The following is a 12,740-nucleotide window of genomic DNA, read 5'->3' on the forward strand; positions in this document are numbered from 1 at the left end:
CACTATGCCAACTACAAATTGGCACTTGCCACCTACCTCTATAAGGATTAAATCATGTGCTGCTGCAGCTGTTGACCTTCAACACCCCCTGAAAGGAGTTCAGGTGGAGAGCAGAGATGAGGCCCTCTGTGCTCTGAGAAAAACTGGCAGAACAGGTCTTCAGGTGGATATTTTCAGGAGCCAATTTTATGAGCCCAATTCTTATATCTCCTCGTATCTAGAAAAGCACTAAAATCCTTCATGGTGATGTCTGCTCCTCGTGACTAGCAGTAACCTTCACTAGACTAGCAGAAACCTCTGCAAAAAACATGTGCTTAATTGCATGTATTCCCCCTGTCACCAAAATCACATGTATTCTAACCTTCCCCCCTACCTATTCGGAGCAGTTTCTCGGAGCTATCTGAAATGCCGTCTCCCGGGCTATAGTCCTCATTTTGCCCCAAATAAAACTTAACTCGTGACTCTCATGTGCATTTTTTTAAGTCGACAACTAAAATGAGAGTATAATAATAAAAATCATGATGACAACGATGATGATGACAACGATAACAAGATATGAATGAGCCCACAAAGAAAAATGGGAGAAAAGATAAAGAGTAGATGACCAAAGTAGAAAGGGAAGTCACTCCCGTGCAGACAGAAAGGAACGTCAACATCTTCAGAAGCCCTGAGGGCTAAAAACCTAGACTATCTTAGAAGGAGAAGGTAAGGAACAGAGCATGAAGTGTGGAAGCTTGTTGAGAGTCTGTATGCAGAGAAGTTGTACACCAAGGCCCCTCTCTCAATCCTGACAAGCTAAACTATTCTGCTTCCCTTTACTCTCTGTTGAAATTGAATCACAAAGGCTCTTGATTTGGGGATTCCAGGTATAGTGGAAGGCTGAGAAAGGGGATGGAAACAAGACAGAAGACTGAGGAAAGTTCACATTCTTTCAACCCAGCCTATTACCACATCCTATTTCTAGACATATCCTATCCCCTCGTTTCCCACATCTGCACCCTTTCATTTGCCACATATACTCCTTCTAAGAGGAAAATAAAGAACTCTCATTTGAAGAAATCAAATGCTGCAACAGAATGCCAGCATTCGAAAAGACACTTATTTGTTGGTCATCTAACTGAAAAACCTGACTCACTCCCAAGTGAGGCCCACCAACCGAAAAGACCCGTTTATTTGTAAGCAGCTTTTTATGGTTTCATACTTACATGTCAAAGACAACCAGACATCATAATACATTTGACAAATGCTTCAAACACAAAAAAAGAAATCAAACAGGATGAAGCTAGAGAAGGCAGAGATAGCGCATGGCACAGAAGAACACATCAAAAAACTAACATTCTTAGATTAAAAAACTGTGCTCATGAAAGAAAAACTGGACACTACAAGAAGGAATAAAAGAAGAAGAAAAAGTAAATAATTGCTCAATCCAGAAGATTCAGAAAGAACAGAGAAAATACAGGAAAGGAAAGTATTAAAAAATAACACAAAGAAATTCCCACAATTGATGGACACGTATCTCCATTAGAAGGGACCCACCAAACACCCAATGTGTTAAATGAAACAGGATCAAGACAAAGACATATCATGAAATTTCTAAGCAACAGGGATAAAAAGATCCTAAAAACTTTCAAACAGGAAATATAAATAAATAGATTAAAGAAAGACAAAGGAGTCAAAATCAGATCGGTATCATTCATTTCAGTAGCTTATTAGGAGCTAGGAGAGAGTAAAAGAAAGCCTTCAAAATCCACATGAAAAATGATTACCCAGTCCAACAATCAATAAAATGCAAATATAAAATAAAAAACTTTTATATAAAAGAGATCAAAGAATTTTTTCATGCATACTTGCTTGAGAAAGAAGTAAAAGCAAAATAAATAAAAAAGAGGAGAGGCACAGTGTTCATGAAGCCAGAGAAAAAGCAGAGATCCAATGAAGGAAAGCAGCAAAGGCAGATCCAGAAATGACAGCTGTGCTTCAGGTGCAGAGGACGTTCAGTTTAGACAAAATGCAGAGTGGCTGCAGAAGGGCATTCTTGGGGCTGGTGTGTGTGGGGCAAAGTGCTGGCTTGTTAATGGCTATGTTTGTTTGTGTAAGGAAAATTCTAGATAGGTTATCTGACCAATCTCTTGACTATCTCGATATATTTGTAATAGGTAGAAAACTACATGAATGAGTAAAAATGGAGTAACCCTTAAAGCTACAGAAAAAAAGAAAAGTTGTTAAAAAACAACCATAGTACTTGACTTACTAAGAAGGAACACTTAAAAAGTCACACTCACACTGAATATTCATTTAACCAAAATGTGTTAAAAACAGATCTGATAATCAGCTGGTTTGCAACTGCACAGGACTTTCCAATTCTTATTGTACTGAAATACTTTTGCACCTGTCTTGGGATGGCGATTCCCCACATGAGAACTACCTCGACCGCTTTCCCAGACCATCCATGTCAACATGATTCAGCTATAAGCAAGTCAGTATCAGCCTCAGCATGAGGGCTTCCAAGACTCCATTCCAGTTCGAGGATGTGCTTTGATTGATTCTTTCTGATTGTTTGCTCTTGAAGCCACAACAGGTTTAAAATATTTTAAGTACTACCACTGGGACTGGAGGAGACTAAGTGAAGGTCAGGAGGTGGAAGAGAGCTCAACCTTCAATTACTGTAAGACTCAACAAATAATATCTAAAAATTAAAACGTGCAAACTTGAGGAATACAAAAGAATAAGAAGACAAGATTCCTTTCCTTAAAGTACTTATAATACAGTTGGAAATAAAATTTACATCCAAATATATTATGTATAAAAAGGTAGTTAGTAGGAAACAGTAATATGGGGTTGTGAACACCAATATCTGAGGAGAACATGGTGTTAGATATTTTCATGGCAACTGATATATATAGTATGTTTTGGCTATATAAAATTATCTCGACTTAAAAATTCACTTGTATCACATCATATGTTGCTGTTGCCTTTACCTAGAATACATATGAATAAATGAATTCATTTATTTCCACATAAAAGTTAGAGTCTTGTTTGTAGAGCCATTCAGCCACTCTTTTGATTGGAGCACTTAGTCCATTTACGTTTAAAGTAATTATTGATAGGTATGTACTTGTTGCCACTTTTTAATTGTTTTAAGGTTGTTTTTGTAATTTTCTGCACTGTAAATTCTGAGAAGTATCTGTTTTGGTACTTTTAAAAAAGCCAATAGTGGCAACTTATTTTTTTTTTTTTTAATTTTATTTATTTATTTATTTATTTATTTATGGCTGTGTTGGGTCTTCGTGTCTGTGCGAGGGCTTTCTCTAGTTGTGGCAAGTGGGGGCCACTCTTCATTGCAGTGCGCGGGGCCTCTCACTATCACGGCCTCTCTTGTTGCAGAGCACAGGCTCCAGACGCGCAGGCTCAGTAATTGTGGCTCACGGGCCTAGTCGCTCCGCGGCATGTGGGATCTTCCCAGACCAGGGCTCGAACCCGTGTCCCCTGCATTGGCAGGCAGATTCTCAACCACTGCGCCACCAGGGAAGCCCAGTGGCAACTTAAATACTGTATACAACTTGTGTCATTCAAAGGTATAAATTTCCCTTTTTTCTGAGGGTCTAAAATCTAAATCATGAGTTAATTACACTGAGATCATTTATTCATGAGATTATAGTAAAAGTTTCTTGATCACAGTTTTAAAAATTTGCATTCCAGCTTACCTTTCTTTCACCATCATATTTAGAATAAATTCCCAAAATATCCCAAATATTAGCATGAGGAAATTCATTTTGGAGAACATCCTTCACATTGTCCACAGTGAGTATACTGTGATTCTCTACTTTTTGGTACATCTGTGAAAATAAAGATATTATCATTAATTTCCACCCTACAGTAATTAGTTTTCTTTCTTTCCCTTAGCATGCATATTTATAAAAAAAGAACATATTTTATATTTTATAAGTTCTAAGCATACTATATACATACATATATATACACACATGATCCCCACACATACACAAATAAACCATTTTAAGAATACAATCTATTATCCTATAGTAAAAATGGTTTTGTGAATATTCTTTGGCTTTCAAAATACAATATCATATTTGTATATTATATTCTATTTTGGTCAAACCAGATGCTATGACTCTTAATAAAATAATGGTTAACTTTATTTAAAAAGATATGTATAAAATATTTTAAATGACTTATTTCAGAAATGTTCTATTTTCATTTCCAATTGCTCTTTAGTAAATATCTTAACTAGATTTCCTCTGTACCTCCATTCTTCCCCCAGTCTCCAATATTCTAATCATACTGGCATAACGTAAGCTGTTACTCCTTTATTTAGGGTTTTGGTTTTTTTTTCATTTCTCCCTTCATTACAGATCCTCTGCTATGACCCAGGCACTGTTCCACATGGGGAAAATGACAGCTCTGCCTCAAGAGAGAAGGTATCTCTGAGCAGATGACTCACCGAAACATAAATATGCTTATGTTATGGGGAAAGAGCCTACCAAGCAGGGGGAACAACTACTTAAGTACAAACACCATTAGGTAGCATTCTGATATATCAATTAAGAATATTATTTTTAGTCCCAATTCACTTAAATTATTATTTTCAGAGACAATCCTCATATTATGGCTGACAGAATTCTCATATTATTCCTCATAGTAAGGAATCAGCATTCTTTGATTTCATCACTATAAACTTTGTAACCTATCCCTTTAAAAGGTGACACAGATCTATAAGTAGATCTGAGTTTAGTTTTATGAGCATCTCAATTTATGGGCAAGTTTTCTCCTTATATCAAAGCAGGACATACTATGATCTTAGTAACTCAAAAAAAAAAAAGGGAGAAAGTTCAGCCTTCTGTAAAACATAAACAGGGATTAGAAAATGAAGTTTTGAATAAAGCAAAAGTTATCTATGAAAAGTCTTTGAGATCAGTCATTTTACTAATTTGTAATTCTAAAATATTAGGTACTCCTAAGGTAGCTAAGGTAGCCAGAATATCTTGTATAAGCTACTTTAGATATATAACAACTCAAGTTTCTTACACATTATTTTAATTTTAAAAACTGTTATGTAACTTGGTAAGCAAAAAAGAAACTATGGAACATATACGTTATGAAATATAAATAACAAAATTAGCAATCTCCATGACAAACCACATAACACTAAAAAATGAACATCACTGTGAATTACAATGCTGGTAAGGCAAAACTTTCCTCCCAGTCCCATCTCCCTCTGTTCCCCAGAAGCAAGCATCATTTTGTTTGTGTTTACCATTCCCTTATCTTTCAAGTTCTGGAGTTTTATCTGAATGTATATCCATGCATTATGATATTTAGTTTTGTTTGCTTTTGAGCTTTAAACAGTACGTGGTAATACGCTGGCCTTCTATACTTTCATTAGGCTTCTAATATAGCCATGTTCTTGGTATATCATGCTCCATTATGTGAAATGATTAAATTTTATCCATCTGTACTGATATATATACCTATATATGTGTATATATATATATACCATACATATGTAGTTTCCGGTTTGTTGCTATTGTGGATGATTCTGCTAATAATAGTCTCCTACAGGTTTCTCTCAAAGTGTGTGTGCGTGCGCGCGTGTGTGTGTGTAGGGATTATGCAAATTTAACTCCAAATTCTGAAGCACTCCAGTTGGTTTCAAAGTGATTGTACCAATTCATATCCTTAGAGGCGGTGTAACAGTGTAAAGGCGTTCCCACTGTTCTCCATTTTCATTAACATATGATATTACCAGCTTTCTTAATTACTGCCAAATTACAGGATATAAGATAGAGCTCAGGGTAAGCTTTATTTGCATTTTTCTGATTTTTGAGACAATTATCTTGTTCACCATTAACTGTAATAAATACTTATTTACTTTATTAATTTCAATAAATTTCAATTTACCATTAATGTATATTTATTTCCCACCTTTCTTTATCCATTCTTCTAGTGTGCTTAAGTTTAATTTACTCATACTTAACATAATTATTGGTATGGTTGGATTAACTTGTGCCATTTTTCTATTTGTTTTCTATATATGTGTCTTTTGTTTATTGATTCTTCCTTTACTGTCTTCTTTTGTGCTTAAGAGATAATTCTTAGAGTGCCGTTTTGATTCTTCTTTTGATTTTTAAACGATTTTTAAGTTTATTTTCTTTGTGGTTACTCCAGTAATTATAATATACATTGGAACTTACCACAATCTGCTTCCTATTAACCCTAATTACAAAATATAGAATTTAAAATAGATCCATTTCATTCTACTTTGTACAACTATTGTCACATGTACTACCTCTATGTAAGTTAGAATTTATGTTTCATCAAATCTTGTATAATTTAAAGAGAAAAATATATTCATACAGCCTTCTGTATTTATCTATATATTTACATTTTATTTACAGTAACCATTTCATTTCTTCCTGTAGATGTGAGTTACCATCTGGTGTCATTTCCTCTTAGTGTTTCTTTTTAGGTGGCCAGAAATTCTTTTTCTGTGAATATCATTATTTTATCTTTTTCCAAGGATCATAGTCCCTGTTGCTTCTTGTTGAACGTCTGAAAACAGACTTCTGTACTTTGTTCCGTTTTATAAGTGCTTACTGTAGGATGGCTAATCTATTGTTTGTTACTCCACTGTGGCCAAAAGTTAAAAGTCTTAAAGTGCTTTTACATTCTCTGAGTTCAGCAAACATTCATTAAGTATGTGACATATATTTTTGAATCTGAATGTTGTAAGGTAGGGAGAGAAAATTAAACTACATGTATGTCTGTGTAGTCACTATGCAGTAGAGCTGAGATACAAAGTAAGATCATTTTACTACAAATAATGTACTTACTCTACCATAATTCTCCAATATATTTCAATAACTTTCATACACTGTTATGACTTTGGCCTTCTGTTATATTCTTCCTCTCTCCTGATACTATATTTTCAAATTAATTTAAATATAATAATTTGCTCACTGAAAGTAATGAAACAGTATTAAAGAGATTTTTATAATTCACATATTTTACTAAAAGACAAGATTTTGCCCAAATTTTTCTAAATTAGTGAAGCTAAGTGATCTAATGGACATAATACTCTCCCAGCAGAATGTTAACTAAACATTGTTTTACCTTTCTATGGATATAAAAATTTGGTGGTCACAAGCATATACAGTTTGAAAAACTATGAACAATCTGACACTTCAGACCCCAGTGGATTCTAACTGCTTTCTCTAAATATCTCTTCCTCACTGATTTTTCCTTCTTCTTCTTCCTTTGTTTAGCACAACTTATAGGCTATTGCACATATTCAATACCTACTTTTATGCTGCTTTGTACTGAATCATATGGTTTCAAGAGTAATTCAGTTTTCCAAGAGATTACAGTACTGTGCTGAACATCACAGTAGATAATTCAAAAGGCAAGGTACTGACAAATATGCCATCATGTGCAAATTAATGTCTAATACAAAATGCTCACAGAAGAGAGATTCAATAGAGATAATTAAGGTAAGTGAGGACTCAATTATAAATAATTAAGGTAAAGATAATTTTGGAAGGTCTTGAAGTTTCTTAGTGTTGAATATCATACTGATCCTTTCACAGTGAGGTAGGTGGACTTTAATAAAAGATTTAAGTCAATTTGACTGAATCCTTTATAAACTCTTACACCAATCAGTAAAACTAATAGACTGAGATATAATATTGACACTTATTCCATGGTACTATTTTACAGAATACAGTGTATCCCCAAGTCACTGATGTGTAGGTAGTTTCCATACCTCAGGACAATGACTCAGTGAAGTATTTAGTGGTTTTCGTGGGAGCTCCAGAAACAGGGAAGGAAATTTACACTGCTTTGGTAATTTCATTTTCAGTTTGAAGAAGAACCATTCCCTCTTACAATAATGGTTGACAAGCCGAAAAATAATAAATATAAAAATGAATAGCTGTTTAAAGCTATAACCTGACTTTCTTAATAATAACAATATAGCTCTTTAGTACATTTATATTTCCATTATGAGCCATAAGAGAGTTTCAAACCCTCCATTATAAAATAATCTTCCTACCTCTTGTTTTTCCTTCATAAGGTTCTTACCAATTTCTGACATTTCTTATAGTCTCTTTGTCAGACTCAGCATCAATCTTACCATTTTGACACGAATTTGCTGTGGTGAAGTTTTCTTCCTCCTATGAAATTCTCTAGCAAGTCTCTATATACTTTGTCATTTAGAACATTTAAGTTTGAAATAATCTTTTCTATTCATGATTTTATTCCAAACCCAGCTCAAGAATTCTTCCCTTACTAATGATTTTCTATTAATATGCTTCCTCTAAATTTATATATACAACTTAAGTTCCTTTATTGGTTGGGTAAACCTAAATAAATTCATAGATTTGGGCAGAGCCTCATTTATAAAATGGGGACAATATTATGTACTTCAGTTGGGAGGTGCAAGAATCAAATTCATCATGTGTACACCAGGATGGTTTTTATAAACTTTGAAATGTTAAAATAATAAATAATAATAATTATAGTAATGCAAAAACCACTATACATCCTAAAGAAATTATATGTAGTACATCAACTCACGTGTACTATGGAAATAAATGCTTGTGATACATCATGCTCTTCTGCAATATAGTTGAAAGCTCGCCAAAGAGCAACTCCAGCATCATTTTTTCCATCAACTTCATCGTCTGTATTAACAATGAACACAAAACCAATTCTAGGAAAGAAGATGAATGAGAGATGTTACAACTACCTCTTGAACCACAATAAACCATGATTTTTAAATATTCTTAGACTAGAACATCTAGATGGAGGGAATGTGTTAGTAGCTGGGGTAAAGGGGAGTATTATTATTTGAAAAGCTTTGATTTGTAATGCCTTTTCACCAAAATCCTCACCTCTGTTGGATTCCTCCAAAATGTAAAACTCTCTCTGGTGGTGACATTATCAAATAGCTATTTTTTTCCAGAAAGAAAAAGTGGAGGGAAGTGTACTCCTAACATGACGATGGAAAATGGACCCATCCTTAAGTACCCAAGTGACAATCATTCTCTCAGGAAGGTAACAGGGTAAACAAGACTATCAAGCAGCTCTGATTAATGGAGTCGACCATAAAGGTGTATGATTTTTCATAGCACACAGCTATGTTGTGTCAGGCACTAGAGATGACCATCACTTTTAATTCAACATTGACACTCCGTGTGACACAACATGAACATCACTGGATTTCCTTCAGTTAACAGTCTGTTATAAATTGACAACTACCTAAGAGGAATTTTATGATAAAAGAAAAGTTCAGCAAGTTTTATAAAGTCCACGGTGTATTCTTGAGCTGGATCAATAAACAGAACCTAAAAAAAAGCAGATAGACTATGATCACCATTTTGTTTTAACACTTCATAATTTTCATGAAATTGAAATTTAATCCAATTTCTGTAGCTAAAAACATGAAATTCAAGGTACAGTTTTTTAAATTTTCTAGCAATTTTAAAGAATTTTGAGGAATGTATATAAGAAAGAATTTCACAGTTTACAAATTTCTAAAAGCTACACACCCAAATATAATAATACACAAAATTTAATCAGGTTATTCATCCTCTTTTTGAAGCACAGCACAAAGTAAATATTTTTTACAAGAAGTGAAATACCTTATTCTAAGTGTTCGTTGGATTTTCTGAGATGAATTGTTTAAAAAAGGAAATAGAAATTGAATTTTGATCCAAAAAATAACAGCATTAACATCTGCTGTAGGAACTAAGATATTCACTTCCTATGTGAAAAAAATATAAAGCCCTAGGTGTTTTCTCCACACTACAAAGTTCTATAAGGTTATTTAACATTGTAATAATGAACATTTATATCACAGATGACATAGTAGTATTTATGTATTTTTCCCTGAAATGTACTTAAATTAGTTCTCTATAATAAAGAAGGAAGAAAAGTTTGATCATAAATTGCTTTTAGAAAATATAACAGTAACCCATCAATTTAATGTTGGTATTATAAAAGCACATGAGGGTTAAATAATAAAAGGCAGGTTATGTGACACTGCTAGCTTTTGATACCTAGTCAGCCATGCCACCTCAAGCTTGTTGCATCAGGCAAATACTTCCTTCCTCATTACTCAGATGCCTATTTACCAAGAGCAGGGTAGCCCAAAAAGAATGGTGATATCTTTATAAAAGATGTATACAAAATTTCAAAGTATAAAACTTACCAAATTATGAAAATTACGCCTTATGAAAGGTATACTTCCAGGGGACACTGGCTTCAAGAGTTCCTGGCAACTTGAAGGCCACATAACATACAAATCATCAGTTTCTAAGTCATTAATCCACTAGAAAAGAATCCAGAAATCTGTGAAAGCTATATTAATACTTAAATCATTTGCAAAGCCGGATTTCACTCTGTCAAACAGCAAGTGAAATATACACAAGATTTTCTATATTTCTGATTAAGTATAAGAAGCTAGTTGAATATTCTTTAAGGAACATATATGTGCAAAAATTTTATATTCCCATAGCCTTTTACATTAAGACTTCCCCTTCCGAAACAATTGACTCCATTTACTCATATGTTTGTTTTTCATACTAAAAAATAAAACTGTATAAAAATTACTCTGATAAACCATTTAAGGTACAGGAGGCAATGAGGTCATTTGCCTTTCCTCTAAAGTTTAAAAGCTTGGACATAAGGAAAATAAAACGACTTACAAAATTAAATGTTTAATACCGACATTTTGGACGTCCAGTTCTAATAAAGATGGAATAGCTTATATTAGACTAGCCTTCCCCGCCCCCCACCGAAACAATGACAAAAGGTAGAGAAAAGCACTGTCTAGAGGCATGGAGGTAGTGGTCAACCAACAATCAACAACTGAGGAGTTACAATCATTGAAAGCAGGAGGCAGACGAGGCAAGCTCCTCAACTTTGTCGCTGGGGGCATTTTCCAGATTGCAGCCTGGAGGAAGAGAATTCCAACAGAGAGTGACAGTCATATTGTGCTGTCCCCGTGTGGGGAAGATATATTTCCTACATATTGGGAAAGACAGAAGTGAAAGTTAGGGCTGCGAAACTGATGAGATTTGAGATGGGGGCAAGTCCAGCAGAGGAGGAAACTGCAGAGAAGAAACCAAAGAAATCTCCACAGAAACTCCTCTCATTTGCTGACTACTAATCTACACATACACATGGCAACACGCCTGCCCCCGCAAAAAAAGGCCAGGAGAAAACAGAAACGGGGAGGTTGAAGCTGCAGGCATAACATGTTACTGAAGAGACAGAGGTTGGAGTTCAAGGTGGAAGGACTTTGCAAAACACTGCACTTTCATTTGAGACCCACTAGGGCCAGACGCTAGGAGTAAGATACAAAATAGAAGAACTCTCACAAAGCCTAAAATCAAGCCTCAACAGAATCAAGTAAGCGTCTGGTACCTGGACTGCCAGAACAGACCTTACAATTCTTTGCTTCTATAACTTTTCATCAGCAATTTCTGGTTCTCACCAAAAACTGTCATGCAAAAAGAAAAGGACCAAATATCAAAATGCAGGAGAAAAAAACAGACATTAGAAAGGGACTTAGGCAAGGACTTTAAAATAACAATTCATATACATTTTAAAAAGAACAAAAATAGATGGAAAGATGGAAACTTTTAACAGAGAACTAAAACCTATTAAAAAAAAAAAAGAACCACAGGGATATTTTAGAATTTAAAACAGTGTCTGTAATTAAGAAATGGACAAACTTATCAGGTGGTTTTAATTGCAGACCGGACACAAAAGAAGAGACGGGGATTAGGAAACAGGGTGACAGATCAACAGAATGTATATTAACTAAAGCAAACAAAAAAATAATGCAAAATCAAAACAAAGTGTAAGAGAGATGAGTGACACAGGCAAAAGGTCTAACATTCCTGGAGCTCAAAGTCAGAGAGGAGAGGACAAATGGGACAACACAATACCTGAAGAAATGAGCAGGGTTTTGCAATAATCTAGACATGAATTTCTGGAGGGCTTACCTAAGCCAGAGGCAGTGGTTTTAGAGAGAAGGCGCAATTAAGAGACACACACAAAGAGGGATGAAGAGGAGGGAGAAATCTAGGGTAATTCATGGCTTTCAGAGAGGAACACTGTATCAGCACAGAGACACTGAGCTCTAAGAAGTAGGCTTTTCCAGGGGAGAGGACAGGAAAGCAGAGAAGGAGTTAACTCGGTTTCAGACATCCTCATCTATAAGACATCTGAGGGGGGATGACAGTTGACAGTTGTAACAATGTCTATTTTAGTGGTTAACAAGTATGATGGGTTCTGGGATTAGTTTTTTTCCACTAAAATTTGTCTTGGTGGTACTGAGATAGAAGGGAGAACTTTAGTCTCCCTGGAAAAATCAGTAGTACCGTCTCTTATTTATGTTTCTGAGGTAATTCTTGCCAAGATGTGAAGGTAATGGGAACGGTTCTAAAGATCCTCACAATAGGCCAGGGATCCTGTGAGAACTGGAACTCGCTGTAGACTCAGTCAGCAATGTCTAGGTTAGTTAACTGTTCTCCTGTGGGTATCCTAGGTCAGAGGAGAAGGCAGCACCATGTAGAGGATGTGAATATCCGATCTTCTTGGTGGTGAGTTGTACTTTTTACTTCAAGTGAGAAACTGGCATTATGCTTTATGTATCAGTCCCACTGAACTTGAATTAATGACTGGAGATAGAGTCACTTCTAATGTGGATCAAA

The 12,740-nt window shown here is 34.9% G+C and overlaps 1 protein-coding gene across 1 annotated transcript in view; it reads right to left on the reverse strand.

The window, feature by feature from the left end:
* Positions 1–12,740, reverse strand: part of UGGT2 (UDP-glucose glycoprotein glucosyltransferase 2) — a 175,963-nt gene that overhangs the window by 88,063 nt on the left and 75,160 nt on the right. The window contains exons 13-16 of the mRNA XM_082602399.1: positions 10,229–10,348; positions 9,277–9,362; positions 8,593–8,728; positions 3,705–3,836 (exon numbers count right to left, since the gene is read on the reverse strand). Coding sequence (XP_082458525.1) covers positions 3,705–3,836; positions 8,593–8,728; positions 9,277–9,362; positions 10,229–10,348 — 474 coding nt within the window. The remainder of the gene's footprint in view (positions 1–3,704; positions 3,837–8,592; positions 8,729–9,276; positions 9,363–10,228; positions 10,349–12,740) is intronic.

The sequence above is a fragment of the Mesoplodon mirus genome, assembly GCF_964341445.2.
Source record: "Mesoplodon mirus genome assembly, chromosome: 17".
Classification (NCBI taxonomy): Eukaryota; Metazoa; Chordata; class Mammalia; order Artiodactyla; family Ziphiidae; genus Mesoplodon; species Mesoplodon mirus.